At 34.7% G+C, this 26,616-nt stretch overlaps 1 protein-coding gene across 1 annotated transcript in view; it reads left to right on the forward strand.

Annotated features, from left to right (window-relative positions):
• LOC117118786 (sodium/hydrogen exchanger 10-like) overlaps positions 1-26,616 on the forward strand; it is a 36,157-nt gene that overhangs the window by 3,060 nt on the left and 6,481 nt on the right. The window contains exons 2-14 of the mRNA XM_033263486.1: positions 5,323-5,549; positions 9,690-9,855; positions 11,011-11,127; positions 12,382-12,652; positions 12,856-12,999; positions 19,757-20,022; positions 20,131-20,309; positions 20,705-20,854; positions 21,369-21,527; positions 22,335-22,522; positions 22,959-23,037; positions 23,772-23,966; positions 25,746-25,947. Coding sequence (XP_033119377.1) covers positions 5,323-5,549; positions 9,690-9,855; positions 11,011-11,127; positions 12,382-12,652; positions 12,856-12,999; positions 19,757-20,022; positions 20,131-20,309; positions 20,705-20,854; positions 21,369-21,527; positions 22,335-22,522; positions 22,959-23,037; positions 23,772-23,966; positions 25,746-25,947 — 2,343 coding nt within the window. The remainder of the gene's footprint in view (positions 1-5,322; positions 5,550-9,689; positions 9,856-11,010; positions 11,128-12,381; positions 12,653-12,855; positions 13,000-19,756; positions 20,023-20,130; positions 20,310-20,704; positions 20,855-21,368; positions 21,528-22,334; positions 22,523-22,958; positions 23,038-23,771; positions 23,967-25,745; positions 25,948-26,616) is intronic.

Consider the following 26,616-nt stretch of genomic DNA (forward strand, 5'->3'; position numbering starts at 1 on the left):
TAAGTGATAAATGATATACAGGATCTGTGATATATTCAACTTGTGTAATTATCGTACATTCTATTGTATTAAAAGTCTATTTTAGTATTGTATTATGGCAGTACAGTATGTTACTTTTATAACCACACTGCAAGAACGTGTCCGCTGTTTTAAAAGCGTCGTTTCCAAAATAAAGTTATAATAATTATATAATAGTATGCAATAGAAACAGCAAATCATTTTAAAGATTATTAAACATCACCTTTATTTTGATTGTCATTCGTATTTATACAGGCTGTACAAAGATTTGAAATTAAGAACCATTTTCTAATATTGTTTAGCGAACAACCTTTAAAGATCGTCAGAAAAGGTCGGAAAAAGAATAAAAAAATTTTCTTATTTAGCTTAAATATTTTTCCGAACGAGTCTAGGCGAATGAGAAAATAAAAATAAAATTTTAATGATGAACGTAAACAGTGTAATAATGCAACTGATAAATGATTTAAATTTATATAATTAAGGAAGAAATATATATATGTATATATATATATATATTTAATATATAACTATTAAAAACATATTTAATATATAACTATTAAAAACATATTTAATATATCATAACTATTAAGCACAATTAAAGCCAAAGAAAAGATTACCATTAAATAAAATAGGTCGGTCGAAAACAATTCTAATTTTAATTTCAATTATTTACGCGAGCACGGAATTTACGCGAGCACGCACGCGCGCAACTATTCGATTATATATGAATTCTTATACGCTGTCCATACTAAATGATGTTAATTGTAAAATATAATTGTAAACCCAATTAAGTGTGTGAAATTAATATGCAATGTACGTAACACATATACTTTGCATGTGTTCATCGGGAAGATTATGAAACAAAATGGACGGTGTGTACCACGTGACTTTCGTAAACCAAGGAGCGGAATGTCGCAACTCTTTATATATATGGCTCTGGCCTCGAGTTACCATAGGCTACTGCACCAGGCGCCAAAAAAATAATATAGCTTGCGGTGTCTAGTGAACAAAGACTAGAAAACACCAGTTGACACCTGGTGGTGCTGTTTGTTTACCTAAATATTATATTATGAGTGTGTGGCCGGAGGCTTAAGGGTAGCGCATCATTCTGACGGCGAACGAGATTATTTTGATTGAGAACTTAGCATAAAATAATGTTGATTTTCAATTTTTAAAAATTGGTAGGAACAGCCTGGTAATTCGGTAGGCGGTAGAAAAGTGAGAAAATCGGTAGCCTACCGCTTAAATCGGTAGGGTTGGCAGGTATGCTGAACCCGGCGAGAAAGCATGAGTTTGGCTGTATCATATAGGCCTATCGATAATAATACTGTATTTATTAACCGGCGTGAAGTTGGTTTAACTTTCTATGTGGCACACTTCTGTTGTGAAGGTGCGTCTAAATATTACCTCCATACATGGTTGGACGAACTGCAATTAGCGGCCTAGCACTCGTCGCCGTGCAGCTGAGCTGACCTGAATCTTCCTTATAGCTGGGCCGAGGTGAAGCGTTATTAGCATGTTTAATTTATGCCGCGGTAATTAGCCAATCGGAAATCAAAGTTGTTAAATACGTCACCCACCACGAAATCCTCACTGTTTGCCCAGTCCCCTCACTGTTTGCCCAGTCCCTAATCCAAGAAAAAGTATACTATGAAACGCCAAGCAAATAGGTAATATGGAACGCCATTGGTGACAAAATCGATTTAAAAACAAAGATTAGGGACTGGAGCCCAGTCTACTGCTGCTGATGCAGCTGATGATGATGATAACGAGTACGATAATGATAAAGATATGTACAGTAAACAACTATCAGGCCCCTCTGAATACAAAATGGTGCATGTCTGAGCTTTCGTTTTTAATGGGAAAATATTAGACCATGGTACCTTGTCATAAATTTTAATTTTTTTTTTTTTTTTTTTTTTTTTTCTTTAAGTAGGCCTACAGTGTGTCTTTAAAGATGACAGCAGCTTTGAAATTAGGCTGGCGCCTATCCTAATTTTTATAACCGGATAATGATAAAAGTAACGGATAGTTTCTTATTTGTCTGTCCAAGAAAATAGTTAGAATTAGACATGACAAAAAAAAAAAAACAAAAACAAAAACCCGTTATATAAGATAGGTACTAAATATCACCAGAATACGGACGAGTGCATAATAATAGGCTATGTTACTATGTGTATCAGGATGCTTGTTACCCACATAAAAATACTACGGAATTATGCTGGAATATCATCAACCGATTTCTGATATCTCTCTGAATATACTGTACTAGGTATAGCCATCCAGCGTACTCCTATTAGGCAAAAAAGGCCACGCCCACCAACCCCACTTCCCAATCTGCAGAGTGGTCGCGCCGGCAAGGATAAGGAAGAACAATTCCCCACCCCACATGTCGGACAGGCCTGGATCCCCCGTCGTCCGACGCCACGACCAAATATTAATTTGCTTAAGCCAATACGTAATTTTGATTGCCAATCACTAAAATTACCAAAGCACCGTCAATATATATATAGCGCCACCGTGCGGACGGGGTAAAATTGCTCTCCGTTTACGAACAATGCATTTCTACCGGATGTTCCACTATATTGGGAAGCTGCTCTATCTTCTGCTATTTATTATCTTTGATTACATTTAAAAATAGAAGAGCGCTCTGAAAGGAACGCGAGTGTGTGAAAAGGGAAACAAAATCTCAAATGACACTTGTAGAGAGGGCACCCTGAATAAAATATAAATATTAATGCAATACCCCACACCACACACACACACACACACACACAAAGGAAAAGAAAAAAAACGACCAGGAGAACAAAATAATGCAATTATAATTATTATAGCATAATATTGAGGAGTGCTAATAATGATAATATGAAAGCCAAATTGGCCTAGGCCCTAGGCTTATAATAGTATTTTGATAAGAATTTGGGTAGATGAAGATTATTACAGATTCTAGTGCTATACATTATATGCAAATGAGTTTTTAAAGACGGGATTTGATAAGTTGGAAAAGGGCAGTTTATCGTTTAAAATACAGATACATTATTGTAATACATTTATATCAAAAACGGTAAAAATACATTTAAATCCGAAAAAGAGGATAAAAATGAGCATGAGGCGGGGCTCCAAAAAATATAAACCGACGACTTTCTTTGGAAGTTTGTGAATTTAAAATAGATTAGCATGGTAATTATTGCCCATACAATGTTACAATAACAAATAAATTGGAGGAAACGAGAAGTATAAATGTTACGAAGTATGAAGCTAGGTAAGAAATGCGATAAATGATAGTAATATTTCTTTTTAATTTTGAGTTTCACTCCCTTTATATGCATCTTAAAATTAAGTTCGTTAGTGGTCGATATTAATGCATACAAAATTAGTGTGTTCCACACGAGGCATAATAATATGGCCTCTAATTAATTACATATCATCGTTTCTTAGTCTGTGGTTGTTACCGAACAGCATGAAGTTGCATTTCTTAGTAGTAATCGGAAGTCTATTAATATTAAAGTAATCAATTACACTTTTCAGTTCATGAATAATAGAAAGTGAAAGAGAACCAAGGTTCGAATCAGAACAAAAAAATATTGTGGTATCATCGCCATAAAGGTAGAATTTAAATTTTTTGAAAAGCATTCAGAATGTCATTAATGTAAAGAAGAAATACAATAGAACGAAGAAGAAAACCCTGCGCATTGTAGCTAATCTTTAAATAGGCTGAGGGAGGTTCCACTGATATCATGACGTAATAGTATCGAAAGGCTTAGATCAATAAATACTCCACCAGAAAAAAGACTTTATTTTCGATTAAATCACAAATATTATTATTTAGTTTAATAAACTTATTAGCCGTATTAGTCAGTAGCATGACATACAAATGAATTATTTAACTATTTATTTCATATATAATGAATGATTCTATACAATAAGATACAACAAATATCTCAGAATTTTATTAATTTTATTTATTTATTTATTTATTTTTTGACAATGAAGTTGACTCTTACCTTTGTTGCAGATAAATTAAGATGTAGAATAGTTTTTTGACGGAAACCACATTGTTTACAATAAAGTATAATTATGTTTCTTGATAGAATCATTATGTACGATCATAAATATTTTTTCAAGAATCTTGGAAAATAAAGAATCGAAATGGGACGAGAGTTTGAATCAGATTTATCTTCTTGCTAAAAATTAGAGTTATTTTTGTAATCTTCTTGCTCTTTGGAAACACACCACAAGAAAGGCAATGATTAGAGAAGTGGGTGCATGGGTAAAGAATAGAAGAGGTAGAAAGTTTAACGACTTTGATGTCAATGGCATTAGCACCTGGAGGCCTTAATAATTTGAAAAGAAATAACAATATTTTGAATTTCTACCACTGCAGATAAAAGAAAAGAAAATTGGTTATTAGGGAGTCTTGAGATAGCACCTGAAGGTTTAATTATTAGAATATTGTGTTGTTTTGGCTAATTTAGACCCAATACTTGATGATCATTTAGTACATTTGCAATTCTAATGGAACCTTGTTGGTTTACCATTGGAATTTATTTCAATATTGAGGTTGTTGGTTTTACTTGGTTTAAAGAATAAACTTCTTATATTTAATTACACGCTTTAAGTAGTTCCTTTATGCAAGTTTTAAGGTTATAATTTCTTTTAGATTGCTTAATAAAAGGAAATGCATGGTATAACAAGAGGTAAATGTCTTAATAAATAAATAAATAAATCATATTAAAATAAATAAAGAACATTTAGGTTGACATTATCCCAAAAACAGTTGATTGGTAATTTCTAAACTTGTTGATGTTAGTTTCTTGTTTAAATATACGACTCTCCTTCGTAGGCCTACTTTGAGCTGTTTCGGTATCACATGTCAAAGCTCAATGGTCATGTTTTACTTTAATGCACGGAAAATACGTTCCCTACCAACTTCCAGTGGAATATATGATGTACGTGTGTCTATAGGCATAGACCTGGGCCTGAGCTTAGCCTAGTAACAGATTTGGCAATGTAGGTCTTACAACCCCTACTAGCTGGAGCCGGCCGCCGGAGCTGAAAGTGAGGTGTAAAGATAGTGCCTTAATCCTTATTATAAACTACCTGTACACGAGTGTAAAGTATAAATGAAATTTGAGTTCCAGTTAAAAAAAACAAACCTCTTATTTTTCTTACTTATGAGGATCTAGCTCCGTTCGACCGTTCGTAAGGTGGTGCAGAGTACAGTCAGCACGCGCCACACTAATTAAACCCTAGCAAAATAATAATACCAACACTTTAATGTACATTATTTTTGTACTTTTCCAGCACTGGTCCGTATTCTGTTCAAGAAGTTACCAATACCTTACACCGTAATACTTCTGATTCTTGGAACGTGCCTTGGTATTTTGTCGAATCGTTTTGAAAATGTTTCACTATACACCGGAATGGCTCATATGGATCCGCATCTTATCATGCATGTTTTCCTACCTGTCCTAATTTTTGAATCAGCTTTCGCAATGGATGTACATATATTCATGAAATCATTCATACAGGTATGTATATTAAAGCATTCAGTTGTCTACAATCTACATGTTCAATTACCACAATAATAATTTGTATGTTTATTTATCACACGTTGTTGTTATCAGAGTCAGCGACAGCAGCCTCTAGGGGCTTCCTATATTTTGAAGAGTGTTATGCTCTTACAAAATAAAATGTTATGCCAATTACTACATCCGATAATTATGGCTTTATCGTAAAATAAATAAAATAGTTCTTTTAAAGGATTTATAAAAATAAAAAGGTAACGTGTATACATTAACAAAAAAATCAGTAAAAATTTGTAAAATATTAAGGAACCCCTTCTCGGATTTAGAGGGTATTCCTAATACCACGTGACTTTATTCATTTTCATATTCATGTCTTCTTAAATTGTTTATTGTATGTCTTATGTATTGTATTGCAATAAATAAAATTAAATACAGTTCCAACAAGAAACTTTGATTTGGGAAACTGAGTTACACAACTGAGTTGAAGAAGTGTGCGCTCAGTGCCTGGCTCAGTGTCAGACGCTCTGACTCAAACAATTCGACCTCCGCACGACATCCTCTTCTGTCTGATACTCCCCCTCCCTCTAGGCCTGCTCTCCGGTATATGATTTGCTATCAAAACTGCTGATATAATTCGCATAATTTAAAAACAATATGCAGATATATTGCTTCAATATTGACAATAATTGCGGCTTCGTTACGACGAGGAACTCGGGCGAGTGATGATGCCATATCAACAAAAATTGAGGGCGGTATTTGAACCCGATTTCGTTGCCGGTGTAAAATTGAAGCAACTCGGGATTAACCCAGACTTTTTTGGTTCGATGTAAATGGGAAATGCACCGGGAAAACCCCGGAATTCACACGGGTTTATTCTGCCCTTGCCATTGTAGAATGGGTATGAGACAAGCATTGTACCCTTTTATAATGGTTAGAGAATGGTGCTGCTTTTAGTCTTGGAAAAAATAATAAAAACAAAAAAAAACAAAGTCTTTCAACTTCACGTTTTGTCAGCGATTTCCCACGGCTGTCGTTTAATCAACGCTTGAGTCTTTACCAAAAGCACCGGGAAAGACTTCCTTTATGCATGTTATTGAACTACAGAATAGGATTTTATTGTCTGGAATTTGTGATGATTGTGGTAAATTATGGATGAACATCGTAGCATACTGACACTGCGAACAAGCCATTTTCGGTAACCTACTAGACAGTAGGTTAAGGTCTATTCCTAAGTGTCATTTGTGATGCAAATTCCCAGCACCAAAAATGTAATTGAAATACAGTAGTTATGCTACAGACTGGATGGTAGATTCGTGGGAAATTATGGATGAACATTCATGTAGCATAGGCCTATTAAGACTAAATCTAGTCTAAACTTAATGCGAAACAAAACAACAGTTGTATGATCTTCTTCAGTACAGAGCCTCTTAGTTATGTGATATTGATCAAAGTCAAAATCACAGCTCGGGTTAACATCTGTCTCTTATACACATCTAGATGTGTATAAGAGACAGGTTGAATGGTAATTTCTAAACTTGTTGATGTTAGTTTCTTGTTTAAATAAACGACTCTCCTTCGTAGGCCTACTTTGAACTGTTTCGGTATCACATGTCAAAGCTCAATGGTCATGTTTTACTTTAATGCACGAAAAATACGTTCCCTACCAACTTCCAGTGGAATATATAATGTACGTGTGTCTATAGGCATAGACCTGGGCCTGAGCTTAGCCTAGTAACAGATTTGGCAATGTAGGTCTTACAACCCCTACTAGCTGGAGCCGGCCGCCGGAGCTGAAGGTGAGGTGTAAAGCTAGTGCCTTAATCCTTATTATAAACTACCTTTACACGAGTGTAAAGTATGAATGAAATTTGAGTTACAGTTAAAAAAAACAAACCTCTTATTTTTCTTACTTATGAGGATCTAGCTCCGTTTGACCGTTCGTAAGGTGATGCAGAGTACAGTCAGCACGTGCCACACTAATTACACCCTAGCAAAATAATAATACCAACACTTTAATGTACATTATTTTTGTACTTTTCCAGCACTGGTCCGTATTCTGTTCAAGAAGTTACCAATACCTTACACCGTAATACTTCTGATTCTTGGAACGTGCCTTGGTATTTTGTCGAATCGTTTTGAAAATGTTTCACTATACACCGGAATGGCTCATATGGATCCGCATCTTATCATGCATGTTTTCCTACCTGTCCTAATTTTTGAATCAGCTTTCGCAATGGATGTACATATATTCATGAAATCATTCATACAGGTATGTATATTAAAGCATTCAGTTGTCTACAATCTACATGTTCAATTACCACAATAATAATTTGTATGTTTATTTATCACACGTTGTTGTTATCAGAGTCAGCGACAGCAGCCTCTAGGGGCTTCCTATATTTTGAAGAGTGTTATGCTCTTAGAAAATAAAATGTTATGCCAATTACTACATCCGATAAGTATGGCTTTATCGTAAAATAAATAAAATAGTTCTTTTAAAGGATTTATAAAAATAAAAAGGTAACGTGTATACATTAACAAAAAAATCAGTAAAAATTTGTAAAATATTAAGGAACCCCTTCTCGGATTTAGAGGGTATTCCTAATACCACGTGACTTTATTCATTTTCATATTCATGTCTTCTTAAATTGTTTATTGTATGTCTTATGTATTGTATTGCAATAAATAAAATTAAATACAGTTCCAACAAGAAACTTTGATTTGGGAAACTGAGTTACACAACTGAGTTGAAGAAGTGTGCGCTCAGTGCCTGGCTCAGTGTCAGACGCTCTGACTCAAACAATTCGACCTCCGCACGACATCCTCTTCTGTCTGATACTCCCCCTCCCTCTAGGCCTGCTCTCCGGTATATGATTTGCTATCAAAACTGCTGATATAATTCGCATAATTTAAAAACAATATACAGATATATTGCTTCAATATTGACAATAATTGCGGCTTCGTTACGACGAGGAACTCGGGCGAGTGATGATCACCATATCAACAAAAATTGAGGGCGGTATTTGAACCCGATTTCGTTGCCGGTGTAAAATTGAAGCAACTCGGGATTAACCCAGACTTTTTTTTTGTTCGATGTAAATGGGAAATGCACCCGAGATCACTCGGAATTCACACGGGATTATTCTGCCCTTGCCATTGTAGAATGGGTATGAGACAAGCATCGTATCCCTTTATAATGGTTAGAGAATGGTGCTGGTTTTAGTGGAAAAAAAAAATAAAAACAAAAAACAAAGTCTTTCAACTTCACGTTTTGTCAGCGATTTCCTACGGCTGTCGTTTAATCAACGCTTGTGTCTTTACCAAAAGCACCGAGAAAGACTAATTCCTTTATGTATGTCATTGAACTACAGAATAGGATTTTATTGTCTGGACTTGTCTGGAATTTGTGATGATTGTGGTAAATTATGGATGAACATCGTAGCATACTGACACTGCGAACAAGCCATTTTCGGTAACCTACTAGACAGATAGGTTAAGGTCTATTCCTAAGTGTCATTTGTGATGCAAATTCCCAGCACCAAAAATGTAATTGAAATACAGTAGTAATGCTACAAACTGGATGGTAGATTCGTGGGAAATTATGGATGAACATTCATGTAGCATAGGCCTATTAAGACTAAATCTAGTCTAAACTTAATGCGAAACAAAACACACTTGTATGATCTTCTTCAGTACAGAGCCTCTTTGTTATGTGGTATTGATCAAAGTCAAAATCACAGCTCGGGTTAACATCTGCCTGTCTTACATTAACTCCTATCTAAAATTAACTACCAACGTACAGTATTCACTGTTTTTTTAATTTTTATATTATTTTTTATTTTTTTATAAACTTAATTTCACCCTCGTTTAGGGCTACACGATGAAGGATACCTGTTTCGCAGGATCCTAAAAAATACCCAGTAATGCTGCCGCAAAAAGTTACCTCGCAATATTTCTGCAAATTTGCAATCAAGCATTAAATAAAATGACGAAGATAAATACCAAGAATTATCCGAGCTTATACTATAAAATCAAAACAGGACAGAAAAAATAACAGGGCATGTAATATCTAAAAGTGTTTATGCCACAAGACGGGAATTTCTTGATGATGATAATGATTGTGATGATTTGATTTTCTAACAGGTGTGTATTTTGGCAGTGCTTGGATTAATGGTAGCGACAGTATTAACATCTCTTATAGCTAAATTTACGTTCTCCTATAATTGGGGCTGGAACGTTTCCATGATGTTTGGCGCTATCGTGAGCGCGACAGACCCAGTTGCTGTAGTTGCGCTTCTCAAAGACCTCGGTAAGTGAAGCTTAAAACTATCACTATTTATTTAAAAATAATCGATATGACAATCAAATAACCAATCTATGATAACCAGTAACTTAAGCCTTTACATTGCAAGTCATTCTTAACTCAGCAAATTATGAAAACATACTCAGGACTACTAAACATACTTAACATCTTTTATTCAAAAAAATATGTTTCTACGGAATACAATTTTAATGTACAATTTCTGTTTAAGTCCTGTGTGTATAGTTACCAAAACAAAATTAATAAAGAGCATATCACTTACTTCTATCTTTAAAATATTTAAATTGGTCTCGGTTAACTTACAATTTCTAAAACTTAAATCGTTTTTAATTGAAGACAAACCGGGTTGGTTTGATGTTTTCCATTACGCCCTGTAATACTATTACAAAAATACAACTGCATGAACGAATGATGAAAAAGCTGGCGTGTTTTCATTCATCCTTACAACATGCTAAAGCATTAACCATCTATAACGACAGAATCTTTATGAAAGTGGGCTCGTTTTTTCAGACTGTATACAGACTTTCGTTCATAATAATTATTGGTCACTTTATATTCATTATACTCCTTACGTGTTTTCTATGACAAGCTTAATTTACACACATGGTTTACTTTGGTGTTGACCAACTGCTGCAATAATACAGTAACATATATACCAATAAAGCATTAAAGCATAACTTTACAATCAAGTGAAATCTTACTCTTGTTCCACATCCTCTTATCAAATACTGCATTCACAAGCACAATCCCATGATTAATATCATGTACCGTACATCTAATAATGACCCTAAAATCGTATGTGGTCTCCATTCTTCCTATTTAGGTTTATTTTTATCAAGAAAGATTTGTGTCAACTCGGTATCATTCACAGATTCCATTTTTTGAGCACATATGACAGCAACAGGCAAAAGATTATTATGTTCATTTACAGATTCAGATATGAAATATTTATTTTTATTGTAAATTCATAATTTAGCTACTGAAAATTAAGCAATTCACTATCTTTAATTTAATTTTAGTAATTTTATAGATTTTAACACATACAGTATATTGTTAAATCAATTTATCTTCAAAGTTATACAATAATTACTTAATCTTATGAATATATACACAAACCCGATGATATGCATGTTTTCACCGTAGGCGCATCGAAACAGCTTGGAACAATTATTGAGGGCGAGTCACTTTTGAATGACGGTTGCTCTATAGTTGTATTTACAATTTTTAAAGAAATGGCCATACCGGGACAATCAAAGACAGGTAAGATAATTATCAATCATCATAATATATAAATCACAAACTAAAGCACTACAGTAACGTTTCGTTAGTATAATTACATTGTGTAAGCCCCTTCCACACAGACAAACTAAACGTCTATATTAGTGAGTCAGCAGTCTGTGTGTCTGAATGGGTCAAAACAAACTGAACCACCAGAACCAATAGGATCAGGCTTACAACTGGGCCCAGTTGGTTACCATCGGTGTGAAAGTCCAAGTAAATTAACCGATGTTATCAAAGAACCTAAATAGCAGAAGAATGAGCTGTTCCGCGTATTTGCATTAAAATCGATGGAACATCCGCCCTCCTGCAGATAAAGTAAAACTTGAACATTTTACTAAGTGGAGAATCTACAGGAAACAAACAAACCAGAACAGCGCCTTTTTATTACTAAATAGCGCCGCGCCGCGCGGATGCAGTAAAATTTTTCTCCGTGTACCCACAATGCATTTCGACCGGATGTTCCACTATTTTGGGAAGCTGCTCTATCTTCTGCTATTTATTATCTTTGATGTTATTCAGTGATGCATAACACAATCTGAGGAATACCCTGAGTAATGTATTGCAATAGATAGCCATAGCATTCGCATTGTTTTATTGCGCTATAGAAATTTTCAATTATCATCATGATCATCATCAACAGCATCATCATCATCATCATCATCATCATCGTCGTCGTCGTGGACGTCGTCGTCATTATCACCTAGGTCTACCTTGTTCCCTAACTCGTCCTCAGTGACGAGTTCAAATCTAGTTATCTTTGATGTTATTCAGTGATGCATAACACAATCTGAGGAATACCCTGAGTAATGTATTGCAATAGATAGCCATAGCATTCGCATTGTTTTATTGCGCTATAGAAATTTTCAATTATCATCATGATCATCATCAACAGCATCATCATCATCATCATCATCATCATCGTCGTCGTCGTGGACGTCGTCGTCATTATCACCTAGGTCTACCTTGTTCAGAACCAGCACTTCTTTGTTAATAATTGATATGTGTTCAGATTACAATTTAAGTGAATTTTCCCGAGTCGTGTCGAAAAATTCATTCTCCTTTTGGTACATTCTTTTCTCTCCTGTCGTAATGTTTTTGTGAGTGTTATATTGTTCTTACTTATGAGTAGCACTTACAAATTGTTGTTCTTTTATCTTCTGCCAATGTTTCTAACAGTTTATAATTATTGTTCCTACTCGATTTGTTCAATTCACGAATCATTTTTAATTTCAGCAACTGAAATAATAGTATATTTCATCCGGGTTGCGTTAGGAGGACCAGCCTTCGGATTTCTGATGGCTAAATTCACGACATTCTGGCTGTCCCGTATTTTCAATGATGCACTTGCAGAAATTACTATTACTTTGGCATCAACTTATCTAACTTTCTACATTGGGGAATCGATTATCAAAGTGTCAGGAGTTCTTGCCGTTGTTGTTCTTGGATTGGTTGTAAACGCCGAAAGAACATCAATAAGTCCAGAAGTTGAGGTATTTTTACATAGGTAAGCAACAAGTTGCTCGACATAACAGAAATTATTGAATAGTGAGACAAAAATATACCAAAACAAGATATATATTGTAGATACTTCCAAATATTTCCTGTTTTCTATATAATCATCTATTTAATGAACCAATCAATATTTAGTAGTTTAAAAACTAGTGGTTGTATTAAACTTGTTATAAGCATTGAGCTTTTGCTTTGTAGATTCTGGGAAGTACTGGCGTACGTTGCAAACACGCTCATTTTCTTTCTGGTTGGAGTTGTCATCACGGAAAGAGCTATGGAAAACGTTGATCCAATTGATTGGTTTTACATGTTCACTATTTACGTAGGAATCAATATCATCAGGTAGCTATAATACTATCACAATTTTTGTGACAATTAACTGTGTTTTTGCTATATAGGCGACGATTGATGTCATGTGAAAACCATGGTATGATGATGGCATAAAAACTATTATAAGTCATTGGTGACGTCATCACTTTTATTTGCACTGAATTTTCCTATTCCCGACTGATCACTATATAGTGCCTCCGATTTGTTTGCGTCTCGTGTGCAATAATAACAGCTAAAGCTGGGGTGATATTACTACACTTCGTGATGGAATATTTCGTTGCTTGGCCAAGCTATCAGTGGTGGCGCCAGGATTTGCCCGACAGGGGGTTAAAGTTACCAGACAGGATTTTTTCCCCATAAAAAAGTGGGCGTGGTCAGGCGTCGCTCACTATTCCTCGAAAGTTAATCCATGGGGCGAAGGCTCCCAAAATATTAGGGGTTTAAAGGCTTATTTAATCGATTTTGGGTCTACACTAATATGTTGAAAATACATATACATTTTTTTTTCTCCCTGACGAATTGTGTTTCTCCCCGACGGCCGGGGGAGGGGGAAGCCGGGGGAGGGGAAGCCCTTCCCCCTCCCCACCCCACGCGCTGGCGCCACCCCTGTACAGTAGGCCTATAAATGCATACAGCGAACTTAACAAATCAAGGACTTATAGCTGTTACCAGGATAGGAAGCTGGCTGCTTTAAGTCGTCTAATAACATGAACGAGCCCAATGTGTGGTATTGTTATGCTAATGAGCCAAATAAGCACAATCTGCACATGCTTAGACACATTTTGAGATCAAACCACCTCACTGGGCGAATAGAAGTTAGGACTGACTTAGCCCCTCTCCCACTAGCGTTTTTTTCAGCATACGAGTTACAAGAGAATGCCGAGTTGCTAACTCGGCAAACTCGGCAAAAACTCGTAGGACGATTCGGAAAGCTCGGAGAGGACTCTTACCTACTCGTAGCTAGCTGTAACCAGGATAGGAAGCTGGCTGCTTTAAGTCAGTCGTCTAATAACATGAACGAGCCCAATGTGTGGTATTGTTTTGCTAATGAGCCAAATAAGCACAATCTGCACATGCTTAGACACATTTTGAGATCAAACCACCTCACTGGGCGAATAGAAGTTAGGACTGACTTAGCCCCTCTCCCACTAGCGTTTTTTTCAGCATACGAGTTACAAGAGAATGCCGAGTTGCTAACTCGGCAAACTCGGCAAAAACTCGTAGGACGATTCGGAAAGCTCGGAGAGGACTCTTACCTACTCGTAGCAGCTCTGAACTCGTGGCGCTAACTTTGAACATGTTCAAAATTATCGCCACGAGTAGATAACTCGTAGTAAACTCGAAGAACTCGTAGGTAGCTCGTAGAGTATTCGGGGTAGGGCCTACTCTTACCTAACTCGTACACTACTCTGGATACTCGTCGGCGGTTTTGTCATCTACGAGTTTGATGCGAGCACCCAAAAACGAGTACGAGTAAGTACGAGCGCACCGAGTTGGCTCGTACCTAACTCGTATCTAATTCGGTACAAACTTTTTACGCTCGTAATAATCTCGTAGTTAACTCGGTGCTCTGCTCGGCATAATTCGTACATAACTCGTAACCAACTCCATAATGTCGTACCTCACTCGTAGCTATCACGTAATAAGCTCGTATAGGTCCTTTCCAAAGATCATGAGTTTTAACTCGTAGAAATCGTACGACTCTTAGGTGAAATAAACCTAGGTGGGAGAGGGGCTTAGTCACCGTAAAAGGGAAACAGAACTTTCCTTAGCCAGACTGCGTATCGGCTAGGCGTATAGCTAGGCCTAGACAAAAATTACGGTACAGTAAAACAATGCAAAATATGGGTACTAATTTCACTTGGCATGCAAATCAATCATACTTACATACTTAAAAACAAAATAATCTACCAATAAAATCACCTGCTAGTTAAGATATGGCAAGCATTTTCACAATTTTGATTTTAAATTGTGAAAATGTCATTCTGTTTTGAAGTATTACAATGAACATAGCGTAGCCTAGGCCATGGCTAACCACTTACAAAAATGCAGAACCCAATACAAATTAGAATGAAGTTATCAACTAACTAGTGCATTAAAATTATTCATTACTTACTACTTACCTATATAAAATTTAAATGTATTGCTCACAAACGCCAATATTTTTTTTTATTTTAATTAAAAATTCAACTCAGCAACCGCCACAGATATTTCAACGCATTCTAAGCATGTTCAGATTGTGCTTATCTGGCTCATTAGCATAACAATACCAAGTTAGACGTCTTAGACCAGCCAGCTTCCTATCCTGGTAACAGTTAAAAGTCTACGGCGTTTGTTAACAGGAATGAAGTTAGAGCGTCCTAGATGGCCTACAAAGGCATAATGGTTATGTACGAAAGGCTATTCGTGCCACTTAAGTATAAAAAATCATCAAAATGTAATCCGAAATTTCGGATTAGTAATCCGAAGTAACTCGTTATTTCGGATTACTAATCCGAAATTTCGAATTACTAATTCGTTATTTCGAATTAGTAATCCGTTATTTCGGATTACTAATCCGAAATTTCCAATTAAGTAATTCGTTATTTCGAATTAGTAATTCGTTTTTTCGGATTACTAATCCGAAATAACGAATTAATAATTCGAAATTTCGGATTAGTAATTCGTTATTTCGGATTACTAATCCGAAATTTCGAATTACTAATTCGTTATTTCGAGTTAGTAATTCGTTATTTCGGATTACTAATTCGTTATTTCGAGTTAGTAATTCGTTATTTCGAATTACTAACTCGAAATAACGAATTACGAATTCGAAATTTCGGATTAGTATCCGAAATAACGAATTACTAACTCGAAATAACGAATTACTAATTCGAAATTTCGGATTAGTAATCCGAAATAACGAATTACTAACTCGAAATAACGAATTACTCAGGAGCGAGGACGTAGGCCTAGGCCTAGAGAGAGAGTTTGGACGCGGTAACGTCTTGCCCTAGTTTTGACACGTTTCACTCGGTTTCAGTAATTTTGAAAGGAACACATGAATCATGCTGTCATAATAGCGTTGTTACAAATAAAAAGAACTAACATAATTGTCCATTTAATATTGGCATATATTTAATAATCTATTCATTATTTACTACAGTGAGAGAATTACTAACTCGAAATAACGAATTACTCAGGAGCGAGGACGTAGGCCTAGGCCTAGAGAGAGAGTTTGGACGCGGTAACGTCTTGCCCTAGTTTTGACACGTTTCAATCGGTTTCAGTAATTTTGAAAGGAACACATGAATCATGCTGTCATAATAGCGTTGTTACAAATAAAAAGAACTAACATAATTGTCCATTTAATATTGGCATGTATTTAATAATCTATTCATTATTTACTACAATGAGAAAAGAAAGAAAAACAGTATTTACACAGGATCTCAATAAATAGCTATTAGTATGGTGATTATGTCTTGCTGAGCTATACTGGAAAAAAGTCTAGTTTATCATAAATTATAGTGTACCGTATAATGTCTGTTTTTGCATTATTAATAAAAAATATTTTCAATAAAATCGAGACAGCTGAAAATAATTATAGGCCTATGTTTTTCTTTAATTTTTTTTATGTATAAACTTAAATCTTTTTTGTTGCAGTAATTTTTGTTGTACCTGTTACTGTACACACTGTTTATTGAGAAAAAAAAAACAGCTTCATTCTCAAAGTAATTCAGTTATTGCAATTCGTAAAACATTATACAAATACAGACTCTCTTCAGGATTATTTGGTTAAGTAATTCGTTATTTCGAGTTAGTAATTCGTTATTTTGTATTACTAATTCGTTATTTCGAGTTAGTAATTCGTTATTTCGAATTAAGTAATTCGTTATTTCGAATTAGTAATTCGTTATTTCAAGTCGAAATAACGAATTACTAATTCGTTATTTCGGATTATTAACTCGAAATAACGAATTACTAATTCGAAATTTCGTATTAGTAATCCGAAATAACGGATTAGTAATCCGAAATAACGAATTACTAATTCGAAATTTCGGATTAGTAATCCGAAATAACGAATTACTAATTCGAAATAACGAATTAGTTAATTCGAAATTTCGGATTTAGTAATCCGAAATAACGGATTACTAATTCGAAATAACGAATTACTAATTCGAAATAACGGATTACTAATCCGAAATAACGAGTTACTAATTCGAAATAACGGATTAGTAATCCGTTATTTCGGATTACTAATCCGAAATTTCGGATTACATTTTGATGATTTTATATACTTAAGTGGCACGAATAGGCTTTCGTAGTTATGAGATAACAAGGTGATTGACTTATAAGAACTGAAAAAAAGGCTACGCTGACATAATTTAAAAAAATATTAACAATAGATTTTAATTTATTAAACAAAAAAATGTCTACCAGTACGTTAAGTCTATACTTAATAACCCCTATTAAATCACAATCAATTAATCTCCAAGTATTCGATTAAATTCAATGTAACGTTTATTCCTGTCTCTTATACACATCTAGATGTGTATAAGAGACAGCTCCTCGTGAAGTTCCTTACGTTGTTTCTCGAAATGCTCGACTCCTTTTCGGATTGAAGGTCTTCGAATTTGTCTGTTTGTGGCGCAGGTTTCCCAAGACACTGCTGTTGGTGCGTCCATCCGACCATTTGACGTAGGCATCGTTAATGATATGTTTATAGACTCAGATGCTATAGGTTACCCATGTTTCAGATCCATAGAGCAAAGTTGGAATTACGACAGCCTTGTATACCTTTATCTTTGTTTTGATGAGTACATTATTGTTGTTAAAGACCCTGGCTCTTAGACGCCCAAAAGGCGCAACTGGCTGCACCAGATCTCTGTTGTATTTCAATATGGATGTTAGCCTTTGATGAGAGACAACTACCTCGTTGCTCCACGTTGCTCAGGGGCTGTCTATCAACTTTAATGTTAGCTGGTTGATAATGGTCAATCCAGGCTTTGGTTGGTAGAGAATTTTTGTTTTCTTGATGTTCAGTTCAGACCCATTGCCGAGTAGGCAAAGCTGAATGCATTCATGGTTAGTTGGAGATCATTTCCACTATTTGCAATTATGGTATTACCATCAAATCCAAATGATGGTTAAAGAGTTTACCATCCATACGAAATCGTATGTCTATCCCAGTTGGTAATCTTTGTTTCACAATATGTAGCAATATGTAGTACTGCAGATAAAAATATCGAGAATAGAGTAGGGGCTATGAAACAACCTTGTTTTACTTCTCACTTCGAAATTATCTTATGACACACCATCGACCAGGATGCTTTCATATCGTCAGAAGTTTAATCATCATGATAAACTTTTCTGGGCAATAATAAGAACAATAGAAGAAAAAAATAAACAGGGACAGAACAGGACGAAACATGAAATCAACAGAAAACCAGACCGACTAACTATTCGACGTCGCAAAGATAATGGGAGAGATAAGAAATTTTATACCTTTGAAGTATTTTGTAAGCTGTTTAGAAAAAACCTTTATTGTAATTGGAAAGTTTGGGACCTGAAAATCTAATATTATGCTGAAATTAATTGGTTTTATTGGTTGGTATATAGACTTTTCCGTGTGCTGTCATTGTGAAGGGAGAAATTGGGTTGTGGTTTGAAGCATATTAAATAAACATTGTTGTAGGGAGTTGATATCAATAAATTTGAGAAGGTTGAGATTGGAGAAATAACCAGAAGAGTTTTATAGTGGAGTAGCACCAGACATGATCCTGATAGCCTTCCTTCTTTGAATAATTTGTTTAAGTTGGAAGGGTGGGTACCCCAGACAATGAGTAGTAGGTAGTTTTCGCCGCACAACGTTAGCCTTAACTTTAACGTTAGTACCCACCGTGCAACGCGATACTCCGCCCCTTTTGTAAACAAATCCAAATACGCATGCGTAGACCCGTAACTAACAAATTTCGAGCACGTAAAATCCTAAAATAAACGTACTCCGCAACGCAAGATAATAAATTATGACATTATCCGTTAAGGTTAACGTGCGCGTACTACTTGGTACGGTATTACTAAATCAATATACAGTAATACGCAAAGGACGAACAGTGATAACTGAGCCAGCAGCACTTTGATGGATTTATGATATAGGGCCTATACCAACCACTCTACATCCAGCAGTTTGATCATAAAATGCCATACAAAAGGTGAAAATAATTGACAGTAATAGTCAAATAATTCCGTACACTATAGGAAATAGAAGCCTTAGGAACCATTGATTTCTTCAAAATCTTTTTCAGAGAATAATGTTTCATTTGGCTTTTATATCCATAGTGTACTCAAAACCTAACTATAATTGCTTAGTAGACTATATTAACATAGCAATTTTGATAAAGCGTAAGGGAAAAAACTGTTTCTTTAATTAATTTAACAAGAGATAAATAAAGATTAACTTTATATAATTAACATATTATTATTATTATTATTATTATTATTATTATTATTATTATTAATATTATTGCTATTCTTGTATATGATTAACACAGTTACGAGTTATTTAACTAATTACCGTAGTGTATCTGATTTGCCTTTCCTTTGATATTTGATGAATGGGCTGAAGATGGTAAATATAGTATTCTGTTGAAAAAACTTGAACATTTACAATACAAAAACCTTATTAAGGTTTTTAATAATGAATTTAAATTCACAACACATAGTTTATATTCTGTTGCTATTATTATAATAATGATCTATTAAATTGGTTGGGCTGTATTATATTATATAGAGCAATCGTGATTGCAATATTCAGTCCTATATTAGCAAGAATTGGCTATGGATTGTCTTGGCGTAACGCAGTAGTAATGGCTTGGGGAGGATTGCGAGGAGCAGTTGGTCTGGCTTTAGCCCTGCTGGTTGAACAGACTGATGAATTTTTAGAATACGAAGAGCTAAAAAATGTGGGAAGTAAAGTGCTTCTTCATACATCAGGAATTGTGATTTTGACTCTTCTTGTGAATGCAACAACCATCCAGTCCTTACTCAAGACACTTGGTAAGCTACGCAGTTGAAAAAAACATTTTCTCCTTCGTTCACCCCCACCATATAACAGAAATAAATAAATTACAGTTTGTACATGTAGCCTTGTTTATTTTCCCATAGGTATGAGTGACATCTCCATTGCCCAACGATTAGCTATGGCCAACGCCGTAAAGAAAGTGAAGGAAACTCAAACACGAACATTGTCTATGCTAAAAGCCGACCGATTTCTTGCTGATGCTGAGTGGTCACTTGCAGAAAGAGTATGCGACATCAGAGATCCATACAGGACGGAAGAAACAGTATGTTGGCAAACAAATTGTATTTCTAAACTCTCCCGTATTCTTTGAAAAAATTTTAAAAAAACTGCTGCATGCTATATGGCCATGATGTGAAGTCACTATGACCATAATTATTTAAGCATGTCACATGTTTTTGTTAAATAAGCTGTCTGAACAGGTCTTAACCGCTGGTCTACATATTGTGTAAAACAATTACAAATACCTAAGTCTGCGTTAGAAAAATAACATTTTTACGCTTTTATGTCGAAGAGGTCAAATGGAGCTCCCCAGCATAAAAAAAAAAAAACTGCACAAAACGACTGGTTATCAGTTAAGGTGGATTCGGTGTGAATCTACCTTTATTCTTAATACAAAGTGGTTAGTTTACAGTGCTAAATTTAGTTCAATTTCCACAGGGTGAGGGCGAAACAACAGATGATCCGATTTCCGTGAATCGCAAGAGCACGTGTCCATGCTGTAAAACACTAGTGCCCAACGAACCATCTCAAAAGGAATACGATGACATGTCTGAGGAGGCTCGTCTTAGGATGCTTAAAGCAGAGAAGGTATGGAAATGCTATGACGTTCTCAGATATGTACAAAGACTCGTAATTTTTTTTTTATTTTTTTTTTTGTGTGTTTTATCATGTCCTCTCTTATTCTTCGTATATCAGTTGCACAATGATATTAAATTTACAAAATAAATTTATGGCAGTTTATTAACTGATGAGTATTTGTTCCTTCATCAAAAAGAAGTAATAGTGACTGAGATCGCAACAATCTGGATATTGTATCATGTATGAACTGATTGAGTATATAAAATATATTTTATTCAGACCAAACTGCGGTTTCGATGCACTTTTTTGGGTAATTGTACTCTTTTATTTTTTGTCACCATTTATTGAAATTGTTGCTCATTGCTCAAGATACCCACTGATTTGCATGAAAACAAGTGAAGACACATGGAATTTAGTAGTCATATTGTTTAATCGATAATCATATAAACAGGAGTTTGCAGCCGAAGAATAAAATATTAGTAACAAGTTCCAATTTTATTAAATAATAATTAAAATGCATTAGATCAGTTATTGGAAGCAATTCGAACATGGAATGCTATCGAAAGAGGCAACGCGAGTATTGGTTGGTTGTACAGAGTCAGCTGCCGACGAACACGGAGAACTGATAAAAGTTGATGAAATTAAAAAGAACTGGAAGATAACGGGTATATATCCATACTTGGTAAGTGAATAACCAAATAAATAAATAAGTAAATATAAACAATGTATATATATAAATATATATATATATATATATATATATATATATATATATATAAAATAAAAGCCGAAATGACAGTTTTTTAATAACTAATTCACTCGAGAGAGAAAAAAAGCACAGTCACATATTAATACTGTACTGGCTATACTACCAAACTACAAAAAATGTTATTTAAAAAGTGTCACAAACAAGCGATAAAACATAGGTGCAGAATCGTAACTACCGCGTATTACTTGTGCAATACGCCAAAGCTGAAATTTTTATTGGCCGCGGCAGGTCTGTGAATAATTCATTAACCCAGTTTTTTGGCTGGCTCTTTTTGTCTTCTTAACAAAATGACGCTCTGTGATTGGCCATTGTCAAAGTTTGACAGCTCGTTCAAATGAAAATTTGAAAACGTTTTTAAACAATTATAAAAAATTATGTGATTATTATGCCATACCATATAATGGGCATCATCACTTTATCACACACAAATTGTGAGTGTATAGACATAAATTTAGGAAGGTTTGGTGTAAACCAGGTGTATGAAAGTTATGATAATGGCCATCCCCTTGGATGTAGTTGCAAAAGTCCCACGAAAACGAGTTGCAAACGTCCCACGAGACGTTTGTGGTACAACACGTCTGTTTGTTAGACACCCGCTTATTCCTGGGCCTGTTTTTGGATTGGTCTGTTGTTAAGTTTGATTGACACTCCGCTAAGCTCCATTATCAAAACGACACAACTCCCACATCATCTTTGCATATTTTTTATATTAATGTTTAGAAGCGAAAACTTGAGGAGTGGATCAGCGTAAAAAAGAAGGAAAGCATACCGCCACCCGATAACAAGATCCAAAAAATTTTCTTCACCATCTCTATGCACCAGGCATTCGAAATGATCATATACGTTGTCATTTTTGCAAACATGATACCGATTATTTTAGAATTTGTTATTTCCCAGAAACATTTAAGGTAGGAGAAATATTATAGATTAATAAAGGAATTCCAATTCGATGTCTGCACTACGCATGCCAGTATCAAGGTCAATTAGCATAAACAAACATACACAGAAAATAGGTTTATGTCGATTGACTTCGGATACGTGCAGGCGCAGTCCAAAATACAAATTGGCTTATTTAATAAAAATAAATAAAAAATATATAACAATTAACAATCTAAAGTGAGATCAGACAAAACAAACATCAGACAAAGAAAACAGTTCGAAGAGATCCACGTTACTAAAAGCTGACGAAAACCAAGATAACATGAAACATTGCAATTGTAAAGCCTCTCACCAGCTTTTGACAGTACTGACAAAACGGTCAAAGATCAATTAGATTTAGTTGCTAAATAACATGAACCTTAAGACAATTAAAACCATACTCTCGACCTCTGATCTTGTTTTTAGATACGACGATTTTAAACCATATATGCGAATTTCAAACTTTAATTTCATGGCAATTTACATCGTGGAGGCGCTTATTAAGGTTAGAAATTTAAAAAAAAAGTAGTACCTTGGTTATAATTGGGCTGAAATATATTGCATTACACAATAAAACCGTGATTGTTAAGGGAATATTCTTGCTTTCTAATATCATTTATATTAAAGGACTAGATAACATTTTTTTTATGTATTATAAGGACAAATATTAATAGTAACTGTATTGTATTGTAATAATCGTTTGCATTGTATTATGATGTATTATAGATGCGGAATTAATGGATCTTTTGGAATTCTGGGTTATCTTGGTTTTGAATCTGATTCATATATAAGAATAAATATCATTGTAATTGTTTTGTAACTGTTTTTGCATCATTTTATATGGAATTGATGGATGCAAACCAATGTAGAAAAAGTCTATCTTTTGACAATTTTGGTTATCTTTTTTTTCAATCTGTTTTTCATTGGTTTTGAATACTGAACATTGGTGTTGCAATATAGTGTAATTACCTTATCATGTTTGAAAACTAAATAAATAAATAAATTGATGATATAATAAATAATCCACAATGCTGTGGAGAAAGGTGGCTAGATCTCGGTAGACATACAACAGCTAAACTGTAAACGAAACAACCACAAATAGGACCAGCTTTTGGGCGACACAATTTTTCCTTTGTAGCGTGTGAAGAAAGAGTAGACAATTTTAAGCTTTGATTCCAACATAATAATTTAACACACCAAGATGAATTATTGCAAACGTTTCATTGTTTTCCTTTAAAGGCAATTGGACTGCGGAAGTACTATTTATTGAGTCATTGGAATAAATTAGACTTGCTTATTATTCTCGTGTCAATAATTGACATAACTGTTGATGAGACGTTCACTGGCACTGATATCAATTTGAATACCAATGTTCTGAAGATTCCAAAACTGTTCCGGACATTTAGGAGTCTACGTATGCTGCGTTTAGTTAAGGTAAGACTCATTTTATTACTATAAGAAGGCCATCTAAGAGTTTCGTACGATTTGTTTACAATAAGATTCACTTAAGTAATTCATTAAAACACATACAGTAAAAGTCTCGTATGCTGCGTTTAGTTAAGGTAAGATTCATTTTATTAATTTAAGAAGGCCATCTAAGAGTTTCGTACGATTTGTTTACAGTAAAATTCACTTAAGTAATTCATTAAAACACATACAGTAAAAGTGTACGTATGCTGCGTTTAGTTAAGGTAAGATTCATTTTATTACTCTAAGAAGACCATCTAGGAGTCTACGTACGATTTGTTTACAGTAAGATTCATTTAAGTAATTCATTGAAACACATATATAGTAAAAGTCTACGTATGGTGCGTTTAGTTAAGCTAAGATCTATTTTAATACTACTCTTTCTAAACGCGCTTTGGATTCCGTGAGGCCCATGCTGTATTTAGTTAGCAAGATTCAGTTTAGTAGTTCTTTCACTAAACTCACTTAGAAGTCTTTGTGTGCTGTTTTAGTTAAGGAAATACTGTATCTATTTTTTAACTTTATTCATTGGAAATCCCATCGTGTAGTTAAATTCATTTTATTACTTCATTTAGGATTTAATGTATATACTGCGTTTTATGGTAATGGTTGGAGACGCCTATATAGCACACAATGCGTGATCTCTACACAGAGAAAACATAAATAGCAAAAACTTGGCTCTACTAGTTGGTCAACTAAGCTAACCATGCAAAAATAAATATATTTAGGTTAATATCTATTTTAGTACTTCATTTATTAAGCGCACATTTATAAATCTGTATCCTGAGTTTAGTTAAGATTAATTTTAGTACAGTAGTTCTTTCACTAAACGAACATTTAGGAGTCTATGTAGCGTTAAGAATGTCAGATTAGGATTCATTTTAGTATGTATGATGCGTTTGGTAAAGGTTAGATCAACTAGGCCTACTTCTTTTAATTTCCTTAAGCTATTAACATTTTCTGTACTTCTGTGTTTATAGGTTTTAATCCATTTTCATTATTTTCAAGAGTAAACAACATATGTTTTACTCTGCATTTAATTGTATTTGTAAACCTTTTAGATTACCATTGTCATTATAGTAATTGGTATCTTTATCATTCACTTGTATCGTCATTATTATCATTCACTACAGCCGTAGCTATGTGCCAAAGGCCCCCAGTGCAAAATGAATTTGCTGGGTTCGGTGAAGTGATAGGGGAACTCCCTAAATTTCTCAAAATATTCATCGTAAGAAGTGCTTCTTTTACCACCACTCAGACTAATGATAATCGGATTTGTAACTATTTTAAGAGGGGCATATTTGGTCTCAGAAACTGTTCTCTAATAAAATATTCAAGAAAATTGGTGCCATGTAAAGATAAGCAATTGCAGTGGAGAATCAGGAAATTCGAAATTGAATGTAATTTCCCATTTATATTTTTTTATTTTGGAAAACAAAAAATTAGGGGGGGGGGGGGGTCGGACCGGTCATCGGACCGGTTGAATACACTACTGAATTAAAATCAACACAGTAATAAATAATATTACTCCACTGAAAACCTAATATTATTGAGGGGCCTGCTGGCCATTTTTTCTTCAAAAATATTAAGTTGGAAATTATTTAAAATTATTATTTTAGGTCTGTTTATGAATTGGCCCCTAATAGTCTGGGCCCCAGTGCATTGCACTTGCTACACTGCCCCTAGCCCACTGATTCACTACAGCTATTACCATCACCATCATCCTAACCATTGTATTTTATTCAGGCACTTATTCCAAGAATCATAAGTTTCTTGAATACTCGAATTAACAAGAAATTGAGTCTAGGCTACGATGTTGGAAAAGGGTTTGTCATTGGTGAGGAAGAAGTTAACAAGTTTGTAGATCACATGGTAGATAACCAGAGCATCTTAAATGACCTCAAACGCAGATCGGAGACATCCCGACTCGAAGTCATTCGTGAACTCGGTAATCGAATATTCAAATAATATCAAAAGAACAATATTTTTAAAAAACTTAGAATAATGAAAATCTAATGATTTGTTTAGTCTGATAGGTTAGGCCGGGCACTCGCTCACCCACACGAATTCATCTCCGCTCCCTGTCGGCGCTAGACAGCGCGACGCGTCTGCTAATTGTCAGTGGATGCAGCAGTCCATTAAAATCAATCCGTTACGCGCGCGTAATAGCGTTTCGTTCTCTGTAAATTCGCGTCGACCGAAGACCGTGGGGAGCAATGAGTGCCCGGCTTTAATAATTAAGTGACCATCAGTAAATAATTACACACTGTCAAATTTTCTGTGACAGAATGTCCGTGATATGGCAAAGCTCCTCCCCTTAAATATTGTTGCTAAGGTTTTCCAACGACAACGTAAAATTACACAGACCGTGCGTTTGTACACTCTCCCACTTCAATTTGAATATATTTTTCTTTTTTTTCCCTTAAAAATGAAGTTTGGGGGGGGGGGGGGCTTTTTTAAAAAAAAAAAAAAAAAGCAGATTACCACAAATTAGCGAATGTCCCAAACGGTGCCCGTAGTCAAAATATAAAAGCTTCCGAAATACTGAATGAATGATCTTTTAAATGAACTTTTGATAAAATAAAAAAAAAAAAAAAAAAAAAAAAAAAATGCAAAA

The sequence above is a fragment of the Anneissia japonica genome, unplaced genomic scaffold (genome assembly GCF_011630105.1).
Source record: "Anneissia japonica isolate Jap-2015-1 unplaced genomic scaffold, ASM1163010v1 scaffold410_len604442_cov124, whole genome shotgun sequence".
In the NCBI taxonomy this organism is placed as follows: Eukaryota; Metazoa; Echinodermata; class Crinoidea; order Comatulida; family Comatulidae; genus Anneissia; species Anneissia japonica.